At 48.8% G+C, this 19,318-nt stretch overlaps 2 protein-coding genes across 5 annotated transcripts in view; one reads left to right on the top strand and one right to left on the bottom strand.

Moving 5' to 3' along the window:
- Positions 1 to 19,318, top strand: part of FAM241B (family with sequence similarity 241 member B) — a 245,704-nt gene that overhangs the window by 42,477 nt on the left and 183,909 nt on the right. The window lies entirely within an intron of this gene.
- On the bottom strand, positions 2,596 to 3,243 carry NEUROG3 (neurogenin 3). The gene has a single exon (XM_007167762.2). The coding sequence runs from the start codon at positions 3,241 to 3,243 to the stop codon at positions 2,596 to 2,598; it is 648 nt and encodes a 215-aa protein (XP_007167824.1).

Here is a 19,318-nt window from a genome sequence, read left to right as displayed (position 1 = left end):
GGCAGTGGGTGTCTCCACCTGGAACGCAGGGTCAACACTTTTTCTGCTTCTGGAAGTCGTTCACACCAAAGGAGTCCCCTGCCTATTTGAACACTACTTCCCACAGCCTTTCACAGGAAGAATGATCTTCCTGCTTGAGGACTTCCTCTCCAAACCTTTAGTCCTGCCTCAGAATGCCACCTTCTCTGGCAAGCTTCCCAATCTGGCTGCAGATAACAGTCCCACTGTCCCTTCTGTGGCTCCTACCTCCACTCGGCACTAATGTTTTTTAGCCTTGAATGATTTTGTCTATATACTTGCTATTGTCCTAGGAGGACAGAGATGGACCTTCCTGATTTTTATGTCTGTCCACCCCTCCCCCCAATGCCCAGTAATTAGCAGACCCTGGCTTGGTCTGTGCAACTTGGAGCTGCCCGACACCTGCCCCAGGGCGGTGCCCCAGGTGCAAAATTGGCTGCTGCAGAAGTCACCAATAACCCATTAATCTTTTCCTTCCAGATTAAAGCCATGAAATAAAACAACAGCCTCATTCATTCGTTTGCAGTGTCCCCCTTCCCGCCCCCCAAATCCAGCCCCTGATAACTAAGACATATCTCCTCCGAGCTACCTTTAGGGACCTAGGAATAGAGGAGAAAGGAAAAGCTCAATTTGAAGTGGGGAAGGCATAAGAGACAGACGCAAGAGGCATTAACCCCTGCAAAGCCACTGCCTTTGCACTCTAACACTGGAAAGCAACCTACCCAACCACTCCCAGCCCCTGACTGTGCCGTGCACTCCCCACTGGGGTTGGCCCGCTTCTTCCCCTGGCACCCCGGGCCAATCCAAGGAGGCCTCTGGGGTTCAACTCGTAGGGTAGTGTGCCCACCCTCCATTTTCCTGTTCCTGAGAGTCAGGCAGACTCTCTGGGTTCTTAGAGCTCAAACCTGCTTCCCAGAGGTCCTAGGGGTCTTGGAAGATAATGTAGGGCTGCTCCAGCAGTGCTCTGGGGACATGTCAGTGTCACTGTGCATCAGCCCTACTCTACCTTGGAAGTAATAGAGAACATGGGGCTGGAAACCTTGAATAGTTCCTTGAAAAGAATAATAGTTTATTCAGTCAAGTTTGCTGGGTGTTGGGAGGTGTCAGAGACTGCAGCCGGACCCTCCACTTTCTCTACTCCCTGCTGCTCAGGTCCATGAGTCTAATGCCACAGCCTCAGCACTGGCAGCGTAAAATGAACTCAGAAGATGTGCTTGGGCTCTAAGCACTTTGGGAAAATTCCTGGGATGCCCAGCCTACCAGCATTTCTGAGGGTTCTGACCCTGCTGCAGGGTTATTACTCCCTCCCTTCCCCGAATGCAACAGTCACTCTAAATCCAGGCTAGTGGTGTAGGGGAAAGGGCCAGCACCACCAGTGAGTAACCCTAGTTGGAGGCTTGTCTTTCTCCTAAACTGCTGTTTGGAATAAGACAAGTCGCTGCCCCATAAATAAAACAAGGGGGCTGAGCCAGTGATTTTTAAGAGCCTTTCAGCTCTTCCTTTCCCAGTGTGTATAGCTGACTTGCCCTGAGAATGCAGTCTGCCTGGCCTCCAGCCTAGCGCCACAGTTTCTCAGACCAGGCCCCAGATCCCCAGAAAAACTCTCATCCCTCTCCTTGGACAGGCCCCTCCTCCCCCAACCCCAGCCGCAGAGGCTGGGCCCTCCCCTCTGCACCATCAAGTTACCTTGCTCAGGCTTCTCGAGAGTCCTTTTTTATTGGTTCAAAATCTCATTCACCAGTCCCTAAATCATCTTATGTACAAAATAAAAACTTTTCTCACTGTGAAATCTCATCAATAAATACAAACGTGTAAAATAGGGGAGGGGCCATATAATTTACCAGACAAAAATTCATTTCAAAAGATATCAGATAATTTACAAACTGATTTTTTTTTTTTTTTAAAGACAAGGGTGCTTCAGTTTGTAGGGTGGTGGTGGAGGCACTCCCCCAGCCGAGCTGGCGCTTTCCCTGTTCATAGCCTCGTCTCCCGCCCCTGGGAGGGCAATGGCTCCGGGAAATTGCACAAGGAGAAGGCAGAGGATCGCCTTCGTGGATTAAGGCAGAGTAGAGAGGCCCAAACCCCGGGGCTTGATAGGGACTAGAGGAGGTCAGCGGCATCTTTGAAGAAGACACTCTGGGCAACAGGAGCAAGTGCTGAGAAACCAAATATTGGATTAAGCCGCATTGGGGGAGGAGTGGTAAGAGACAGACTGGCAGACAGACTTCAGTGGGGGTAGGGTGGCGGAGACAGTGGGTGTCACCTGCTGTGTAGTGCTATCATTCTCGTCTTTTCTGCACGAGATTTTGGGGTGGCCACAGGGAGAGGGCCTAAAACGCGCGCAGCCTGCAGTGCCCACTCGCGCGAGCAGCGGCAGAGGGTTGCAGTTGGCGCGGCGCAGAAGACCAAGGGATTGAACCCGGCCTGCCACCCTCTTGGGCGCCTGGGCCCGCCAGGGGTCAGCGAGCCTGAGGCAGCAGGAGCAAGTACGCCTGTGGGCCTTCACCGGGCGTCTCCGACGGTTTCCGCCCCTTCCCTTTCTACCATCACCCACTGCCCAGCAGCGGACAGGCCCCTTCATAGAAAGTCTGAAAAAGCCAGGGCGCCAGGGTGCAGGCAGGCAGGGGAAGCAGGCGCCTGCAGCCCGGGGCGCTCCTCCAGCGAGGCGGCGGGACTCAGGCTGCCCGCCTGGGAGACCGGAGAATAGAGGGAACCCCAGTCTCCCGGGGAGCCGCCGTCCGGGCTGGCCAGCTCCTCGCAGGGAGGCGCAAGCGACTCCAGCCCGTAGAGGCTGTGGTCCGCTATGCGCAGCGTCTGCGTCAGCGCCCAGATGTAATTGTGAGCGAAGCGCAGCGTCTCGATCTTGGTGAGCTTCGCATCGTCCGGGAAGGTGGGCAAGACGCCGCGCAGCGCGTCCAGAGCGGAGTTGAGGTTGTGCATCCGATTGCGCTCGCGGTCGTTGGCCTTCTTGCGCCGGCTCCGTCGCTGCTTGCTCAGAGCCAATTCACTCTTGGGGCGGCTGCGCCCTCCGCGTCGCGCACGGAGCTTCCTCGAGGACCCTCGGCAACCGCCCCCTTCCGTCTCGGCGCAGTTCCCCTGCAAGCGAGTGGGGCTGGGCGGAGCGGATGCGACGCAGGTCACTTCGTCGTCCGAGGCGCCCGGGAAGGGCTGCTCCGTCTCGTGGGTCACTTGGACAGCTGGCGCACACGAGGGATGAGGCGTCATCCTGCGGCGGGGTAAGAGGTAAGGGTAAGAGTGGGTCAGTCACCCGGGCGCAGTTCCCAATCCTGGGGCCAGGTGGGAAAAATCGAGAGAAAGCCACCCCCCGCCCCTGCCGGACCAGAGGACCCGCTTTCCCCTCTGCTTATCGCTCTGTGGCTCCAGGCGTTACCTTGCTGTAGGGCGCAAAGGAGTAGAGAGCCGCAGGAAGTGAGAGCAGCGGTGAGCTGCGCTGCCTTTTTCGTCTGCAAGTTCAGCTGAGAAGCAGGCGCCGCCGCTGGAAAGTTTCTTCGGCCCCAGAGAAGAAAAGTGTAAAGGGGGGCCCGGGCCTCTGTTGCTCTCTTTTGGCGCGGCTGCAAGACCCTGCAGATTTTCTGAGCCGCCAGTCGTGTGCCCCTTGGCACGCTTTATCTGCTGCGCCCGGGCTAGGAGCGTGCCTGCCCCACTGCTGCCCGCGCCGCCGTCCAATCAGCGCCCGGGCCAGGGGGCCGCGCCACGCGAGCCCGCTCCGCCCTTCGCGGGGCACAGCTGGATTCCGGACAAAGGGATGGATGGGGTCGGGGGAGGGGAATGCCGCTCTGTTTGCTTTCTCCCCGCGGGCTCTGTCCCAGCAACTCTCGGTTCCTCAAAGAGCCTCGCCCCGTGAGAAGGGCCTTGTCTAGCTCGCGTCTGGCGGCCCCAAACCGCTTTGCTCCTATTCTGGCTTTCCTTGGCATCTGTCCAGACCCTTTCTTGGTACCCTGAAGGGGGCTTTGAGAAGTCAGTAGGGTAGGTCAATCCCCGTGTGTTACACAAAGGGAAACTGAGGCTCAGAAAGGAGGCAGCTTGCCCCCAAACCACTCTGAAAGGACAAGGAGCCAGGTGTCCTATCAGCTTGGGGGGGCATCCACTAATTCCTAGTGCCATTCTGCTCTCCTCCTCTATGGGTCAGGTTAGGAAATACAGAGGGTGATGTTTCACTGACCCTTTCTATTTTGGGAGGAGGCACAGGGTGACCACAGAGAGAGATCCTGCCTATGTCCCTGCCACTTAGAGACCTTTGCCTGGGGATGAGGAGCCCCCCACCATGCCCTGAGATGATGCCCCATGCTCAGATGTAGGTGCTTAGAACCTCTCCCCTCATCCCACCACCCATCAGAAACCTAAGACATTTTTATCGTGCCTCAGAGTTGGAGGGTGGCTATGGTGGGACCTCCAGGGGCATTCCACCACTGCCAATTGTGGACAGTACCCTAGCAATCTGCCGGGGCCTGTGGGGGAAGAGCTCAGATGAGAAGGGGTCAGGAGAGGGCCAGGAGTTCCCAGCGAGCCCCTGTGTATTTTAAATGCCCCTGGAGTGCTGGTGCTTCAAGAAGCAGATCGACTCTTTCTCCCCTTAGTCCTCCTGTCCACTCACAGGCCGGCAGGGGCTGCCTGCACTACCTGGTGCAGCCCCCTAGGCAGGGGTCAGGCAGTGAGCACAGGGCAGGGTCTCTTCAAGACTCCCAATTAACAGTGTCTGGAAATAAAAGTGAGTCTGAACACACCATCCCTCCCTTCTTCCCCCGCCTGTCCCTTTGTCTCTGCTTTGGACACCCTGTGGCCTTCTGCTTCTGGTCAGTCAGGGTGAGTGTGCCCCCAGGGAGAAAGCTGAGTCTGGGAAGACCGGGGTCTGGATTAAGTCTCTGCAGACCCCGAAGGCTTCACTTTCTAGCAGAACCAGATAACCTGAGCCTCTGGAAGCTGGCAGAGGGAGGCAGGACCCAGCAGGGAAACTGAGGGGTTAGGGTGAGGGAATGAGGTAAGTAAGTCTGCATATCTGCCCTAGTGACAGCCTCTTGACACTTGCCCAGTCTGCTTGGAGGGCGAAATTACCTTGAGGCAGAGAGAGGGTGGATATGCTTGGGAGCCAGGGATCCAGGGCTCTAGGTCTGTGTGGAGGTGGGGGAGCTGTCCTCAGGATCTCAGCTGGTGTGCTGTTGGCAGAGGCTCCTTCCCTTGTTGCTTGGGAACTGAAGCTAGGAGCCAGGCTCCAGACCAACAAAGGGTCCCTGCTGAGACTCTTGAGTTCCACATTTTGCTGCTGCTCCTCCCTTAGGTCACAACTTGCTCCAAACTTGTCTTCTAGTCATAAGAATGAGAACCTTAGGCCCATTTTACAGATGGAAAGTCAAGGCCCAGAAAGGATAAGTGACTCACGCAAGGTCACACAGCAAGTTCTAGCAGAATCACATAGAACTCAGGTCCTAAGACTCCTAGTCTTAGATTCTCCCTTGCAGCTGTTGCCTCTCTTTGATTGGGGGAAATTTTTTTTTTCAAGGCAAAACCAGACATCCCCAAATGTAGAAGATAGAAGTCCTGGGTCTGTGAGGAATGACAGGGTCAGAGTAGAAAAAGGATAGTGGCCCCATCTCCCAGTGCCAAGGGGAGCCAGTATCCACTCAGGCTCCATCTCTCTACTTTCTCACCCTATACACCTGCCTTGCTTGATTTCTATCCTGCAAATTAGGATCTGAGAGAGGAAACCCAAAGCATGCTTCCATAGGGCTAGGGGACCCAGCCTGGCTCCGAGGAGGGAGCCCTGGCCATAAGGGATCAAAGCACCCCTATGGGTCCCTGGAGGCCTGAAGAGCAGCCCACAACCGGGGCTCTCATCCTGCAGTGGCCCTCAGATGAGAACTGAAGGCGGGACTCGCCTTGGCTCAGTCTTGACTCAGGTGGCCCATGTGTACTGATGAGAGCCGCAGGGCAAGCTTTCTGCACCAGGGAAGATTCTGGGGATATTTGGGAATCTTCTTGACTGGGAGAGAATTCTGGCACCTTCTGAGAATTCTTATCCAGCTTCCCCAGCGCCACTCTGGCTCAGGGCTCTCCAGGGCTTGCGGGCCGCCACCACTCCTGCTTTGCGCAAAACACAGGGCGAGGAGCGCGCAGCAGCCGGGGGCAGTGATCTCCTTGAGGCACTCAAGAACTCTCCGCAGCCCTTCCTCTGGTCCGGAGGGCGGGGCCGGAGGTCGAGGAGTCCTGGGGGATTAGAGATCAAGGATCCACGTCTTCCCTTTCAGCTGTAGAGGATGCGCAGGCCCCTCTCCAAAGTTAATTCCTGTACTTTTGGCGGTGGAGGCGCAGGCTATGACAACTCAGTGCGCGCTGGCGGTATTTGTGAAAGGACTCTTCCAGCCGGGAGCAGAGCCTGTTCCTGAAGCCCCCGGCCGGCCACAGCCTCTAAGGCCTTTGGGAACCCCGCGCCCCTCGACTCTCTGAGACCTAGGCTTGCCTGGAGGCTGAGGGGGCCCAGGAGAGAGGCGACAGCCTGATGCCTGGAGACCGCGGGCAGATTGGAAAAGAAGGAAGGCAGCGGTCCGCCCTGCCGCCTTCCCGTCGGCGGGGGTAATCTTAGCAGTGCCTGGGGGCTCTTTGAGAAACGAGGGGAAGGGAGGGGGGGCCACAAGAGGCTGAATAGCTAATGACTTGCCAGAGGAGGGGGCTTCTTTCTCTCGCCTTCGCCTCCGCGCTGAAAGAGGGAAAGACAAAAATCTGGCGAGCGAGCTGCCCAGGCCGAGACTAGCCACTTCAAACAGCCCTTCAAACAAAAGGAGACGACGAAAAGAAAGCCCCACCTGTCTCCAGTGTTTGCTAAAATAATAATAAATAGATTTCGTTTAATAAATAATTACAAGAGATTGTAAAGTGGAGTGCTTTGGAAAACATCTACTGCGGGAGTCCCGCAGCCAGCCGTCACCTGCTCCCAAGGCGGGCAACTTTATTGTTAAGCCACCCCCCAACTAGTTTGCCTCTGATAAACCCTCTCTAGTTTTCACAGTGACTGTTTACTCATAGTTAGCACAATATTACCTTTGCCGTGATAAACCCAGATGGGGGAGACCTGGCCCCTGGCCCCTGGGCACACCTGTCCCAGAAGCTGACACATGGATTTGGCACGGAGCAGGCCTTCCCGCCCCCCCGGCCTTCCCGCGTGTACATTGGCCCAATTGCCACCCATTTATAACAGGTTGGCTGCAAGGCCTATCTCGGTCCTATTTGTCTTCTTTTATTGAAAGCATATGGTCTCCAGGGGCTCACCAGCCCCATATTTCATCTGCCGGGAGCTGGGGCGCTTCCGCAGGCTGGTGCTGCCCTGCGCTCTGCTCCCCACCCAACGGCTGCTGCGCCAGCTGAGAGGATGGCGGAGGTGGGGTGGGGAGAGATAAGGAGGGCTCCTCATTCACTTTGGGAGAGAAGCTATTCCCCCAGAGACTCCCCCTCCCCGGCTCAGGGACCTCGTGCGCTCCTGAATGGGTAGCCGGTTCTTTTTCTTGGGTAGGTGAGAGGACGCCATATGCCACCCCCCAGGGCGCACGAGGGAGCTCCGGCCCGGGGAGTCCTCGAACAAAGGGAAGAGAGGGCCCCGGACCTCAGGAGCATCCGAGGTCTTTATTTGCAGATGCCCCTCCCTGCCTAGGGCCGCCTCCCCCCGGGCGTCCGTAGCTCGCACGCAGCGCCTGGAAACAAAGTGTCTACATTATCTCCGCCGCCGACGGAGACAGTGAATGCGTGAAAAGGTGCATTGCGCACCAAGACACCTGTTGAAGCGGCGCCTCTTCTCAGCGCCTCTCTCTGCTCTGCCTTCAGTTAGGAGGGAGTGGGGGGCGGGAGGAGGGAGAGATACTGTGATTTGTGGCGACATATGTTGAGCAGATCGGTGTGTACTCTTCACAGGGACACACGCACCCTCGCTCCCATACACACCCCGAGAGAAGGAGCAGCTGCTCTCCTCACCTTCTCCCGACATAATACCTGGGCCAGGCGCTTTGGCATAGCCTTTTGAGACTCCAGCTCTCCCCACCCTCTCTGCCTTCTGCCCCCACCCGCTGTCCCAGTCTTGGCAGCTTCGCTGTAGGACTTTATTGTCAAATTTAACAGATGCACGTTTGTTCCCAGCGCGCGGGCCTCAAACACACACATACACACACGCAGACATCCACAGAAAACGCGACAAATGACACAGATGCGGAGCGCGAAATGTCCATATGCCGGGCTCCGCGCCGCGCGGACTGGGGAAACAAACAGGGCTGTGTGATTTTTCCCTCCCCCGAAAGGAAGAAACGGAAACCGCCGGGGGGCCGTGAGGCCCCTCCAGGCACCTCCAATTTCGCCCTTGCCCCTTGGCGCGGTGGCGCACTGCGCGGCGCGACGCGGCGCTGGGGGCCAGGAGAGCGCAAGGCGTGGACGCAGAGCGCAGAAGGAAATGCTGCAGGAAAGGGGCCCCTGGGAGAAGCGATGAGGGCTGGAAGCTCTGCAGGTGTGGGTTCGGCACTGCCTGACCTCTGGCCCTCGCTTGACCTCTGGGCTTCTAAACTCCTGAGTGGTGAAGACGCCTTGGTCCTTACGGGATTCCCTGGGTGGGTATCCACCTGCGGCGCAATAGGGCTGGAGGAGTCCGTTGGGCACACTTCACCAGCTCACTTATCTCCTTGGCGGGTGCGCTAACAGAGCATGATGAGGAGAGCAGTGGAGGGGGGAGAGGGGACCTGGCTCTGCCAATATCCCTGTGCCACCTGAGCAAATTATATTACACGGGCCTCGGTGTCCCCTCTATTAAAGGAAAAAGCTGTGAAGGAAATACTTTGTAATTTTCTTTTCAAGTTTTGCAAAATTTGGAAGTCTTGGATAGCAACGGGCCTTAGGCTGTGAGTGGAGGAAACCCAGAGACAGTGCAGCTCTTCTCCCGCTCCCCAACATCCACACTGGTTCCCAGATGTGAGTTTCTGGTTGGCTGAGTCTTTCACCAACATTTGAGTGGCTGAGGGCAGTGTTGGTCGTAGGGAAAGACAGGCACTGAGGGGTTTAGGAAGCTATCTTCTGTCCCTCTGTCTTTCAACTCTCAGGGCACAGGCAACCTTTGGGCCACTGTGACATTCGGTGACAGTCAGGCATGCCTGATGATACCAGGCTTTCAGACCTTCATTTCTTCCAGTGCCAGGATGGAGCTGGGAAGCTGGGTGGTGGATGTATGACTCTTCAGCCCCTTAGTCTCTCCAGGCCTGTTTTTGGAGAAGAACATGCTCCTCCCACCCTCATTGTGAGCTTGGATGAACGCTGCCCATTCTGAAAGATAGAGACAGCTTCCCTCAGCCTTTCACAAATTGTCTTTCTTTTCTGTGTGTGTGGTTTTTTTTTTTTTTTGACTGTAGGGGTTCTGACCTTTCTGAGGTCCACTGGCCCAGGGCAGGGGGCAGTCTCCTTTGGGAGAAATCTCTTTTGTAGAAGTCAGGGCTTGTGCTGGCAGGGGAGTCCTCTACCTGGTGGTCCCTCTGTTCCCCTGTCCTGATGTCCCCTACCCAACCACCCCCAGCCCTGTGGGGATTCTGTATAGGCAACAGCAGTCAGAACCAAAGGGTGTCAGAACTGCTGTGAGTTGAGGGTGAGGGCATCTCACTTTTTGAGGTCACCATACATGAGATACTCACCCCACCTCCAGTTATCAGATTGGGAAGGCAACCTAATAAAGGGACAGGGGTAGAAGGTGGGCAGGGTCAAGAGTTAATTCTAGAGTAACTCAGTGGAGAAGCCACAGAATGTAATGCAGTGCAGCTTTCTACGAAGCACTTAATAGCATTCTATCCGTATAGAACCTTGAAGGAGGCAGATCACCCTCTCACACAACCTGTGTGGGCTCCAGGAAGGGATTTTTCTTGTTCCCATTTTACCCCTGACCAGTCTGAAGCTCAAGGTCATAGAGCCGAGTCTGGAGCTCCTCTTCCCTGTGTCCCCTCCAGCCAGCTGGCAGGGAATCTTCATTTAGTCACCCTCCTGGCCGCCTACCCACTGCCCACACTCCAGGATCTTCATCCTGCCACCCCCTGGAGCCCTTTGGAGGTGGGCAGGTCTCAGCCAGGGCTTTGGGGGCACAGGAGTTGAAGGGTTTGGGAACAATAAATAAGGCAGACTTTTCCCTTCTCTCTTGTCTTTGTCTTCCTGTGGCTTCCAAGAGCCTCCCCTATGTCCCCGGCAATGCTACGGAGGCAGGGCCAGGCTTGCAGGCCCTTCAGAGTGCGCACCTTCTTAATTTGTGTGCTCAAGTCACCTCACTTAACCTCACTGCAGCCCCAGCCCTGCTGTGAGGGCAATAATCTTCCTGTCCCCCCTTGCTTAGACTGTAAAATAGGTGGGCCCAGTTTTTTTTGATTATGTGGCACTATCAGAAAACTATTTTAGGCACACCCTTCAAAATATGTTAGCTACTTATAATTCTTCACATATTATGTACAATATAAAGCATATGCAAAATATGATTTATTGTAAATGATAGATGTCTTTCTGTACCAGACAGGGCAAGTAGTGGAAAAGAGAATGTGATTTGAGCCAGACACCCTGGGTTCCATTTTGGATTTCTGTGCCTAGCAGCTGTGTAACTTTGGCTAATTGACTCAACCTCTCTGAGCCACCTCCATTTTCTCACCTATAAAATGGGCATAATAATAGAGTACCTACCTCATGGGGCTTAAATGATCGGATTTGTTTAAAGTGATCAACATCAGCAGGTAGTGAGTACTCAGTCTTTATGAATACAATATAATATGTACTTTATAAAACTTACCTTCAAAGATATTTGCACCCAGGAAATAAAAATAAATATAACTAGAAGTTCTAATACGTGACTCTCCTCATGCCCCCCTGTCCAGGCAACCCACTTTGAAGCCTGCTGTGTTAAGCAGCCACCGTAGCAGTATCATCAACAGTTATGACACAGGTTTATATTTGATGGGCACTTTATCACCCATTATTATTTCTCAGCACACCAGTGAGGCCACATGGTCAGAGATCTTAATCCCATTTTACATATGAAGAAACTGAGGCTTTGCAGAGCTGATGTGACTCACCCAAGGGCACCCAATTTGTACTGTGGAGTGGGAATAAGAATCTAAGTCTTCTGACCCCACGTCTGTGCCTCATCCACCCTGGCTCTATGTTACACTGTGGATCCCACTTATGAGCTGGTTGTAAACCCAACCCAGTTAGGCTCTTGCAGAACAACTACCAAGGAAGGGCGTGTGGGCTAATCAATGAGCTGGTGGTGTGTGCATATGGCTCATTCACTCTTGTCCAGCAGAAACCGTAGTGGGCTTGGAGGCCCCTGGCATGTGACCTTATTTGGTGGGTGGGGTACACTTTGCAGATGTTAAGTGTAGAAGGGAGCACTTTTATGCAGAGCTTCAAGTCTGCACAGGAAACAGCAAATCAAATTCCTGTCAATGCAATTGCCCAGATACCAAGATGGCCTGGGTTAATTGGGCACACCTTACCTCTGTCCCATAAATGTTTATGAAGGGTCATCAGGAGACAGTGGTGGCCAGCTGTTCCCTACAGTCACAGAGATTAGACTCAGGGGAAGTGGTTTGAGTTGAAAAGGCAGGGATTTAGGCTATTTATGACCATGTCTTCCCTAATAGATAAACATGGTGAGAGTCCTCTTCAGGTGAGGTGGAATCCTCTCTGTAAAGACCTCCCATTCCTGGCATAGAATGGTTATATAGTCTGCTTAGAAGCAGGGGGATGGACTGGATGACCCCAGGAGACCGTATCCATCCCCGTGACTTTTCCACTGGGGCTATTCAGTTTTATAGAACACACTTGGGGAGTCAAGTCACCTGCCACGGAAGTCCTTCAAGATCATGGGTGGAATTTATTACTATAGTTCTTAACCTGAGTGAATTGGAAGTAATACCAGTCCCCTTCTGAAGCATTACAGAACAATAGCACAAACGCATGATATGCTAGGTGTTGTGAGAAATATCAAGAACCAGAGGGTTGGGGCTGAGAAATACCTTCACTAGTATGTGGTCCCCAACACTAAGTTGACACATGATTGGGAACAGAAAGGAAATTTATGTCTTGTCCAGTGTCGCACTACAAGTGTGGCCAAGTCAGAACTCAGGTCTCTTTCCACTATTATTCCATGATCAAGTCCCAGAGCCCTTGCTCTGTGTTGTTCTAATTTGGTACCCATCCTTCTCTGCCTGGTGTGTGGAGGTCCCTTGTCCTATGTTTCCCTCAGTAGAGGATGAGCTCCCTGAGGACAGGGGCTGTGTCATGTTGAGAATTTAGCAAGGATGTTGTAAATGGTGGGTCTCCAATAGAGACCAGCTTGATGGGCCCAGGCAGGTGAAGGTTATGTGAAACCTGAGCATCTGGGCAGCCAGCTGGAGGTTGGCAGGATATGGAAGGAGTGGAAGGGGCTGATCAGACCCAGTCTGCTGTTGTAAACTCTGATGCAGGTGATGGAGCTGAGGCTGTGGGGATGATGGAAGCAGAGAAAAGGAGGCACATTCTTCCCTTTAAGGGCACAACCTGGAAGTGGTATACGTTACTTCTGCTTATGTTCGGATCAACTAGTACTTAATCCCATGTTTCATTTAGCTGCAAGGGAGGCTGGGAAATGTAGTCTGAAGTCTAGGTCACCATATGCCTAGTTATAAATTGGAAATCTATTAGCAACAGTCTTTATCACACTTAGTTATTAGAAAAGATGAACTTTTCCTCCTTGGACTGCAGTAGAGAGCCTTAATGTAGTGTCTATCCCCCAGCCTAGGGGCTCCCAAGGATTGTGAAACCCCAGAGTTAGTAGGTAATGTTCTGTTTATGTATGCATCTTTCTGAGAAGATTCGAGTTTCATTAGGTCATCAAGGGGTCCTTGGCCCTCTGCCCCAAACATTAAGAATTTACTATGGTCTGAAGGTTGCTGAGAAATTTTGTGCAAGTCATACAATCTCTCTGATTTTTTTTTTTTGAGAATTCTTTTCTCTTCTATAGAGATGTGCTGAGGCTCTGAGTGAATAAAGAGCTTTGAATAAAGTTCTGGCAAAACAAAATGAAGACCTCTCAGTCATTTAGCATATACGTACTGAAATCTGAAGTGGGCCAAGCATTGTGGTCAGCACTAGGAATAAATCCAGTCCCTGCCTCAAGAGCTCAGAGTCTAGTGGTGAGACAACAGGCACCTAGACTAGGAATTACAGAACTCTTCTGTGCCTACTATCTTAGATCAGGCCCTCTGGTAGCCCAGAAGTCTGAAAATTTAACAAGTACCCCAGGTGCTTTTCATATGAAGCCAGAGTTGGGGCCAGGCCACACATGACTAGCTCATAAGCTTTTGAGGAGGTCACTGCAGGCAAAGATACAGGAACCAAGGCTGGCAGGAAGAGTCCTGGGCTCTGGGTTCTAACTCCAGCTCTGTGGAACTGTACACAGCTCCTCTGTAGACTGCTCACTCATTCATGAAGAGCAGTTACAGAGAGTGATCAAGAGCAGATTGTGGACATTCACAGAAAGACTGACAAAATGAAAAGGCAGAGGACTTTGTACCAGATGAAGGAACAAGATAAAACCCCAGAAAAACAACTAAATGAAGTGGAGGTAGGCAACCTTCCAGAAAAAGAATTCAGAATAATGATAGTGAAGATGATCCAGGACCTCGGAAAAAGAATGGAGGCAAAGATCGAGAAGATGCAAGAAATGGTTAACAAAGACCTAGAAGAATTAAAGAACAAACAAACAGAGATGAACAATACAATAACTAAAATGAAAACTACACTAAAAGGAATCAATAGCAGAATAACTGAGGCAGAAGAACGGATAAGTGACCTGGAAGACAGAATGGTGGAATTCACTCCTGTGGAACAGAATAAAGAAAAAAGAATGAAAAGAAATGAAGACAGCCTAAGAGACCTCTGGACAACATTAAATGCAACAACATTCGCATTATAGGGGTCCCTGAAAGAGAAGGGAGAGAGAAAGGACCCGAGAAAATATTTGAAGAGATTATAGTCGAAAACTTCCCCAACATGGGAAAGAAAATAGCCACCCAAGTCCAGGAAGTGCAGCGAGTCCCATACAGGATAAACCCAAGGAGAAACACGCCGAGACACATAGTAACCAAACTGGCAAAAATTAAAGACAAAGAAAAATTATTGAAAGCAACAAGGGAAAAACGACAACATACAAGGGAACTCCCATAAGGTTAACAGCTGATTTCTCAGCAGAAACTCTACAAGCCAGAAGGGAGTGGTACGATATATTTAAAGTGATGAAAGGGAAGAACGTACAACCAAGATTACTCTACCCAGCAAGGATCTTATTCAGATTCAATGGAGAAATCAAAAGCTTTACAGACAAGCAAAAGCTAAGAGAATTCAGCACCACCAAACCAGCTCTACAACAAATGCTAAAGGAACTTCTCTAAGTGGGAAACGCAAGAGAAGAAAAGGACCTACAAAAACAAACCCAAAACAATTAAAAAAATTGTCATAGGAACATACATATCGATAATTACCTTAAACGTGAATGGATTAAAGGCTCCAACCAAAAGACACAGGCTCGCTGTGAATGGATACAAAAACAAGACCCATCTATATGCTGTCTACAAGAGACCCACTTCAGACCTAGGGACACATACAGACTGAAAGTGAGGGGATGGAAAAAGATATTCCATGCAAATGGAAATCAAAAGAAAGCTGGAGTAGCAATACTCATATCAGATAAAATAGACTTTAAAATAAAGAATGTTGCAAGAGACAAGGAAGGACACTACATAATGATCCAGGGATCAATCCAAGAAGAAGATATAACAACTATAAATATATATGCACCCAACATAGGAGCACCTCAATACATAAGGCATCTGCTAACAGCTATAAAAGAGGAAATTGACAGTAACACAATAATAGTGGGGGACTTTAACACCTCACTTACACCAATGGACAGATCATCCAAACAGAAAATTAATAAGGAAACAGAAGCTTTAAATGACACAATAGACCAGATAGATTTAATTGATATTTATAGGACATTCCATCCAAAACAGCAGATTACACTTTCTTCTCAAGTGCACACGGAACATTCTCCAGGATAGATCACATCTTGGGTCACAAATCAAGCCTTGGTAAATTTAAGAAAATTGAAATCATATCAAGCATCTTTTCTGACCACAATGCTATGAGATTAGAAATCAATGACAGGGGAAAAAACGTAAAAAACACAAACACATGGAGGCTAAACAATACGTTACTAAATAATCAAGAGATCACTGAAGAAATCAAAGAGGAAATCAAAAAATACCTAGAGACAAATTATAACAAAAACACGACGATCCAAAACGTATGGGATGCAGCAAAAGCAGTTCTAAGAGGGAAGTTAATAACAATACAAGCCTACCTCAAGAAACAAGAAAAATCTCAAGTAAACAATCTAACATTACACCTAAAGGAACTAGAGAAAGAAGAACAAACAAAACCCAAAGTTAGCAGAAGGAAAGAAATCATAAAGATCAGAGCAGAAATAAATGAAATAGACACAAAGAAAACAATAGCTAAGATCAATAAAACTGAAAGCTCGTTCTTTGAGAAGATAAACAAAATTGATAAACCTTTAGCCAGGCTCATCAAGAAAAAGAGGGAGAGGACTCAAATCAATAAAATTAGAAATGAAAAAGGAGAAGTTACAATGGACACCGCAGAAATATAAAGCATCATAAGAGACCACTACAAGCAACTCTATGCCAATAAACTGGACAACCTGGAAGAAATGGACAAATTCTTAGAAAGGTATAACCTTCCAAGACTGAACCAGGAAGAAATAGAAAATATGAACAGACCAATCACAAGTAATGAAATTGAAACTGTGATTAAAAATTTTCCAACAAACAAAAGTCCAGGACCAGATGGCTTCACAGGTGATTTCTATTAAACATTTAGAGAAGAGCTAACACCCATCCTTCTCAAACTCTTCCAAAAAATTGCAGAGTAAGGAACACTCCCAAACTCATTCTACGAGGCCACCATCACCCTGATACCAAAACCAGACAAAGACACTACAAAAAAAGAAAATTACAGACCAATATCACTGATAAATATAGATGCAAAAATCCTCAACAAAATACTAGCAAACAGAATCCAACAACACATTAAAAGGATCATACACCATGATCAAGTGGGATTTATCCCAGGGATGCAAGGATTCTTCAATATACACAAATCAATCAATGTGATACACCATATTAACAAATTGAACAATAAAAACCATATGATCATCTCAATAGATGCAGAAAAAACTTTTGACAAAATTCAGCACCCATTTATGATAAAAAACTCTCCAGAAAGTGGGCATAGAGGGAACCTACCTCAACATAATAAAGGCCATATATGACAAATCCACAGCAAACATCATTCTCAATGGTGAAAAACTGAAAGCATTTCCTCTAAGATCAGGAACAAGACAAGGATGTCCACTCTCACCACTATTATTCAACATAGTTTTGGAAGTCCTAGCCATGGCAATCAGAGAAGGGAAAGAAATAAAACGAATATAGATTGGAAAAGAAGAAGTAAAACTGTCACTGTCTGCAGATGACATGATACTATACATAGAAAATCCTAAATATGCCAACAGTAAACGACTAGAGCTAATCAATGAATTTGGTAAAGTTGCAGGATACAAAATTGATGCATAGAAATCTCTTGCATTCCTATACACTAACAACGAAAGATCAGAAAGAGAAGTTAAGGAAACAATCCCATTCATCACTGCAACAAAAAGAATAAAATACCTAGGAATAAACCTACCTAAGGAGGTAAAAGACCTGTACTTAGAAAACTCTAAGACACTGATGAAAGAAATCAAAGATGACACAAACAGATGGAGAGATATACCATGTTCTTGGATTGGAAGAATCAATATTGTGAAAATGATTATACTACCCAAAGCAATCTACAGATTCAATACAGTCCCTATCAAATTACCAGTGGCATTTTTTACAGAACTAGAACAAAAAATCTTAAAATTTGTTTGGAGACACAAAAGACCCCGAGTAGCCAAAGCAGTCTTGAGGGAAAAAAAAGGAGGTGGAGGAATCAGACTCCCTGACTTCAGACTATACTGCAAAACTTCAGTAATCCACACAATATGGTACTGGCACAAAAACAGAAATATAGCTCAATGGAACAGGATAGAAAGCCCAGAGATAAACCCACGCACCTATGGTCAACTAATCTATGACAAAGGAGACAAGGATATACAATGGAGAAAAGACAGTCTCTTCAATAGTGGTGCTGGGAAAACTGGACAGCTACATGTCAAAGAATGAAATTAGAACACTTCCTAACACTGTGCACAAAAATAAACTCAAAATGCATTAGAGACCTAAATGTAAGACTGGACACTATAAAACTCTTAGAGGAAAACATAGGAAGAACACTCTTTGACATAAATCACAGCAAGATCTTTTTTGATCCACCTCCTAGAGTAATGGAAATAAAAACAAAAATAAGCAAATGGGACCTAATGAAACTTAAAAGCTTTTGCAAAGCAAAGGAAACTACAAACAAGACAAAAAGACAACCCTCAGAATGGGAGAAAGTATTTGCAAATGAATCAATGGACAAAGGATTAATCTCCAAAATATATACACAGCTCATGCAGCTCAATATTAAAAAAACAAACAACCCAATCCAAAAATGGGCAGAAGACCTAAATAGACATTTCACCAAAGAAGACATACAGGGCTTCCCTGGTGGCGCAGTGGTTGAGGGTCTGCCTGCTAATGCAGGGGACACGGGTTCGAGCCCTGGTCTGGGAGGATCCCACATGCCGCGGAGCAGCTGGGCCCGTGAGCCACAATTGCTGAGCCTGCGCGTCTGGAGCCTGTGCCCCGCGACGGGAGGGGCCGCGATAGAGAAAGGCCCGCGCACCGCGATGAAGAGCGGTCCCCGCACCGCGATGAAGAGTGGCCCCCGCTTGCCGCAACTGGAGAGAGCCCTCGCACGAACCGAAGACCCAACACAGCCAAAAATAAATAAATAAATAAATAAATAAATAAATAAAATAAAATTAAAAAAAAAAAAAAAAAAAAAAGACATACAGATGGCCAAGAAGCACATGAAAAGCTGCTCAACATCACTAATTATTAGAGAAATGCAAATCAAAACTACAATGAGGTGTCACCTCACACCAGTTAGAATGGGCATCATCAGAAACTCTACAAACAACAAATGCTGGAGAGAGTGTGGAGAAAAGGGAACCCTCTTGCACTGTTGGTGGGAATGTAAATTGATACAGCCACTATGGAGAACAGTATGGAGGTTCCTTAAAAAACTAAAAATAGAATTACCCTATGATCCAGCAATCCCACTACTGGGCATATACCCAGAGAAAACCATAATTCAAAAAGACACATGCACCCCAATGTTCATTGCAGCACTATTTACAATAGCCAGGTCATGGAAACAATGTAAATGCCCATCGACAGACGAATGGATAAAGAAGATGTGGCACATATATACAATGGAATATTACTCAGCCATAAAAAGGAATGAAATTGGGTCATTTGTTGAGACGTGGATGGATCTAGAGACTGTCATACAGAGTGAAGTAAGTCAGAAAGAGAAAAACAAATATTGTATATTAACGCATATATGTGGAACCTAGAGAAATGGTACAGATGAACTGGTTTGCAGAGCAGAAATTGAGACACAGATGTAGAGAACAAACGTATGGACACCAAGGGGGGAAAGTGGTGAGGGGGGTGGTGATGGTGGGATGAACTGGGAGATTGGGATTGACATGTATACATTAATATGTATAAAATAGATAACTAATAAGAACCTGCTGTATAAAAATAAAATAAAATAAAATTCAAAAATTCAAACAAAAAAAAAGCAAACTGTGGAGTCAGCTAGGTAGGTCCGAATACAGGCTATGGATGGATCTTAATCTCTTTGTAATGTTGGACTAATTACTTAATTTCTCTGGCTTTGATTCTTTTATCTAAAAATGGATGCAACCATATTGCTCACATCCAAGGTTGTTCTTGTTTTAAATGAGCTAATAGATGTCTAGCACTTAGAATAGTGCCCAGCTCATAGCAAGGGCAATGCTTTATTGAGGGTTACTGGGTGGTGACCACTGGGTCCATGATAGGGATGCACAGGAGAGCAAAACACACAGTCTCTTACAGGCTGACAGCCCGTCTACTTGGGGGAGGCAGATGTTAACAAAGCAGTCATACTAATAGATGATGACAAACCGTGGTGAGAGCTATGAGCGACA

The sequence above is a fragment of the Balaenoptera acutorostrata genome, chromosome 16, assembly GCF_949987535.1.
Source record: "Balaenoptera acutorostrata chromosome 16, mBalAcu1.1, whole genome shotgun sequence".
NCBI classification, from domain to species: Eukaryota; Metazoa; Chordata; class Mammalia; order Artiodactyla; family Balaenopteridae; genus Balaenoptera; species Balaenoptera acutorostrata.
This window is presented reverse-complemented; position numbering and strand designations above follow the sequence as displayed.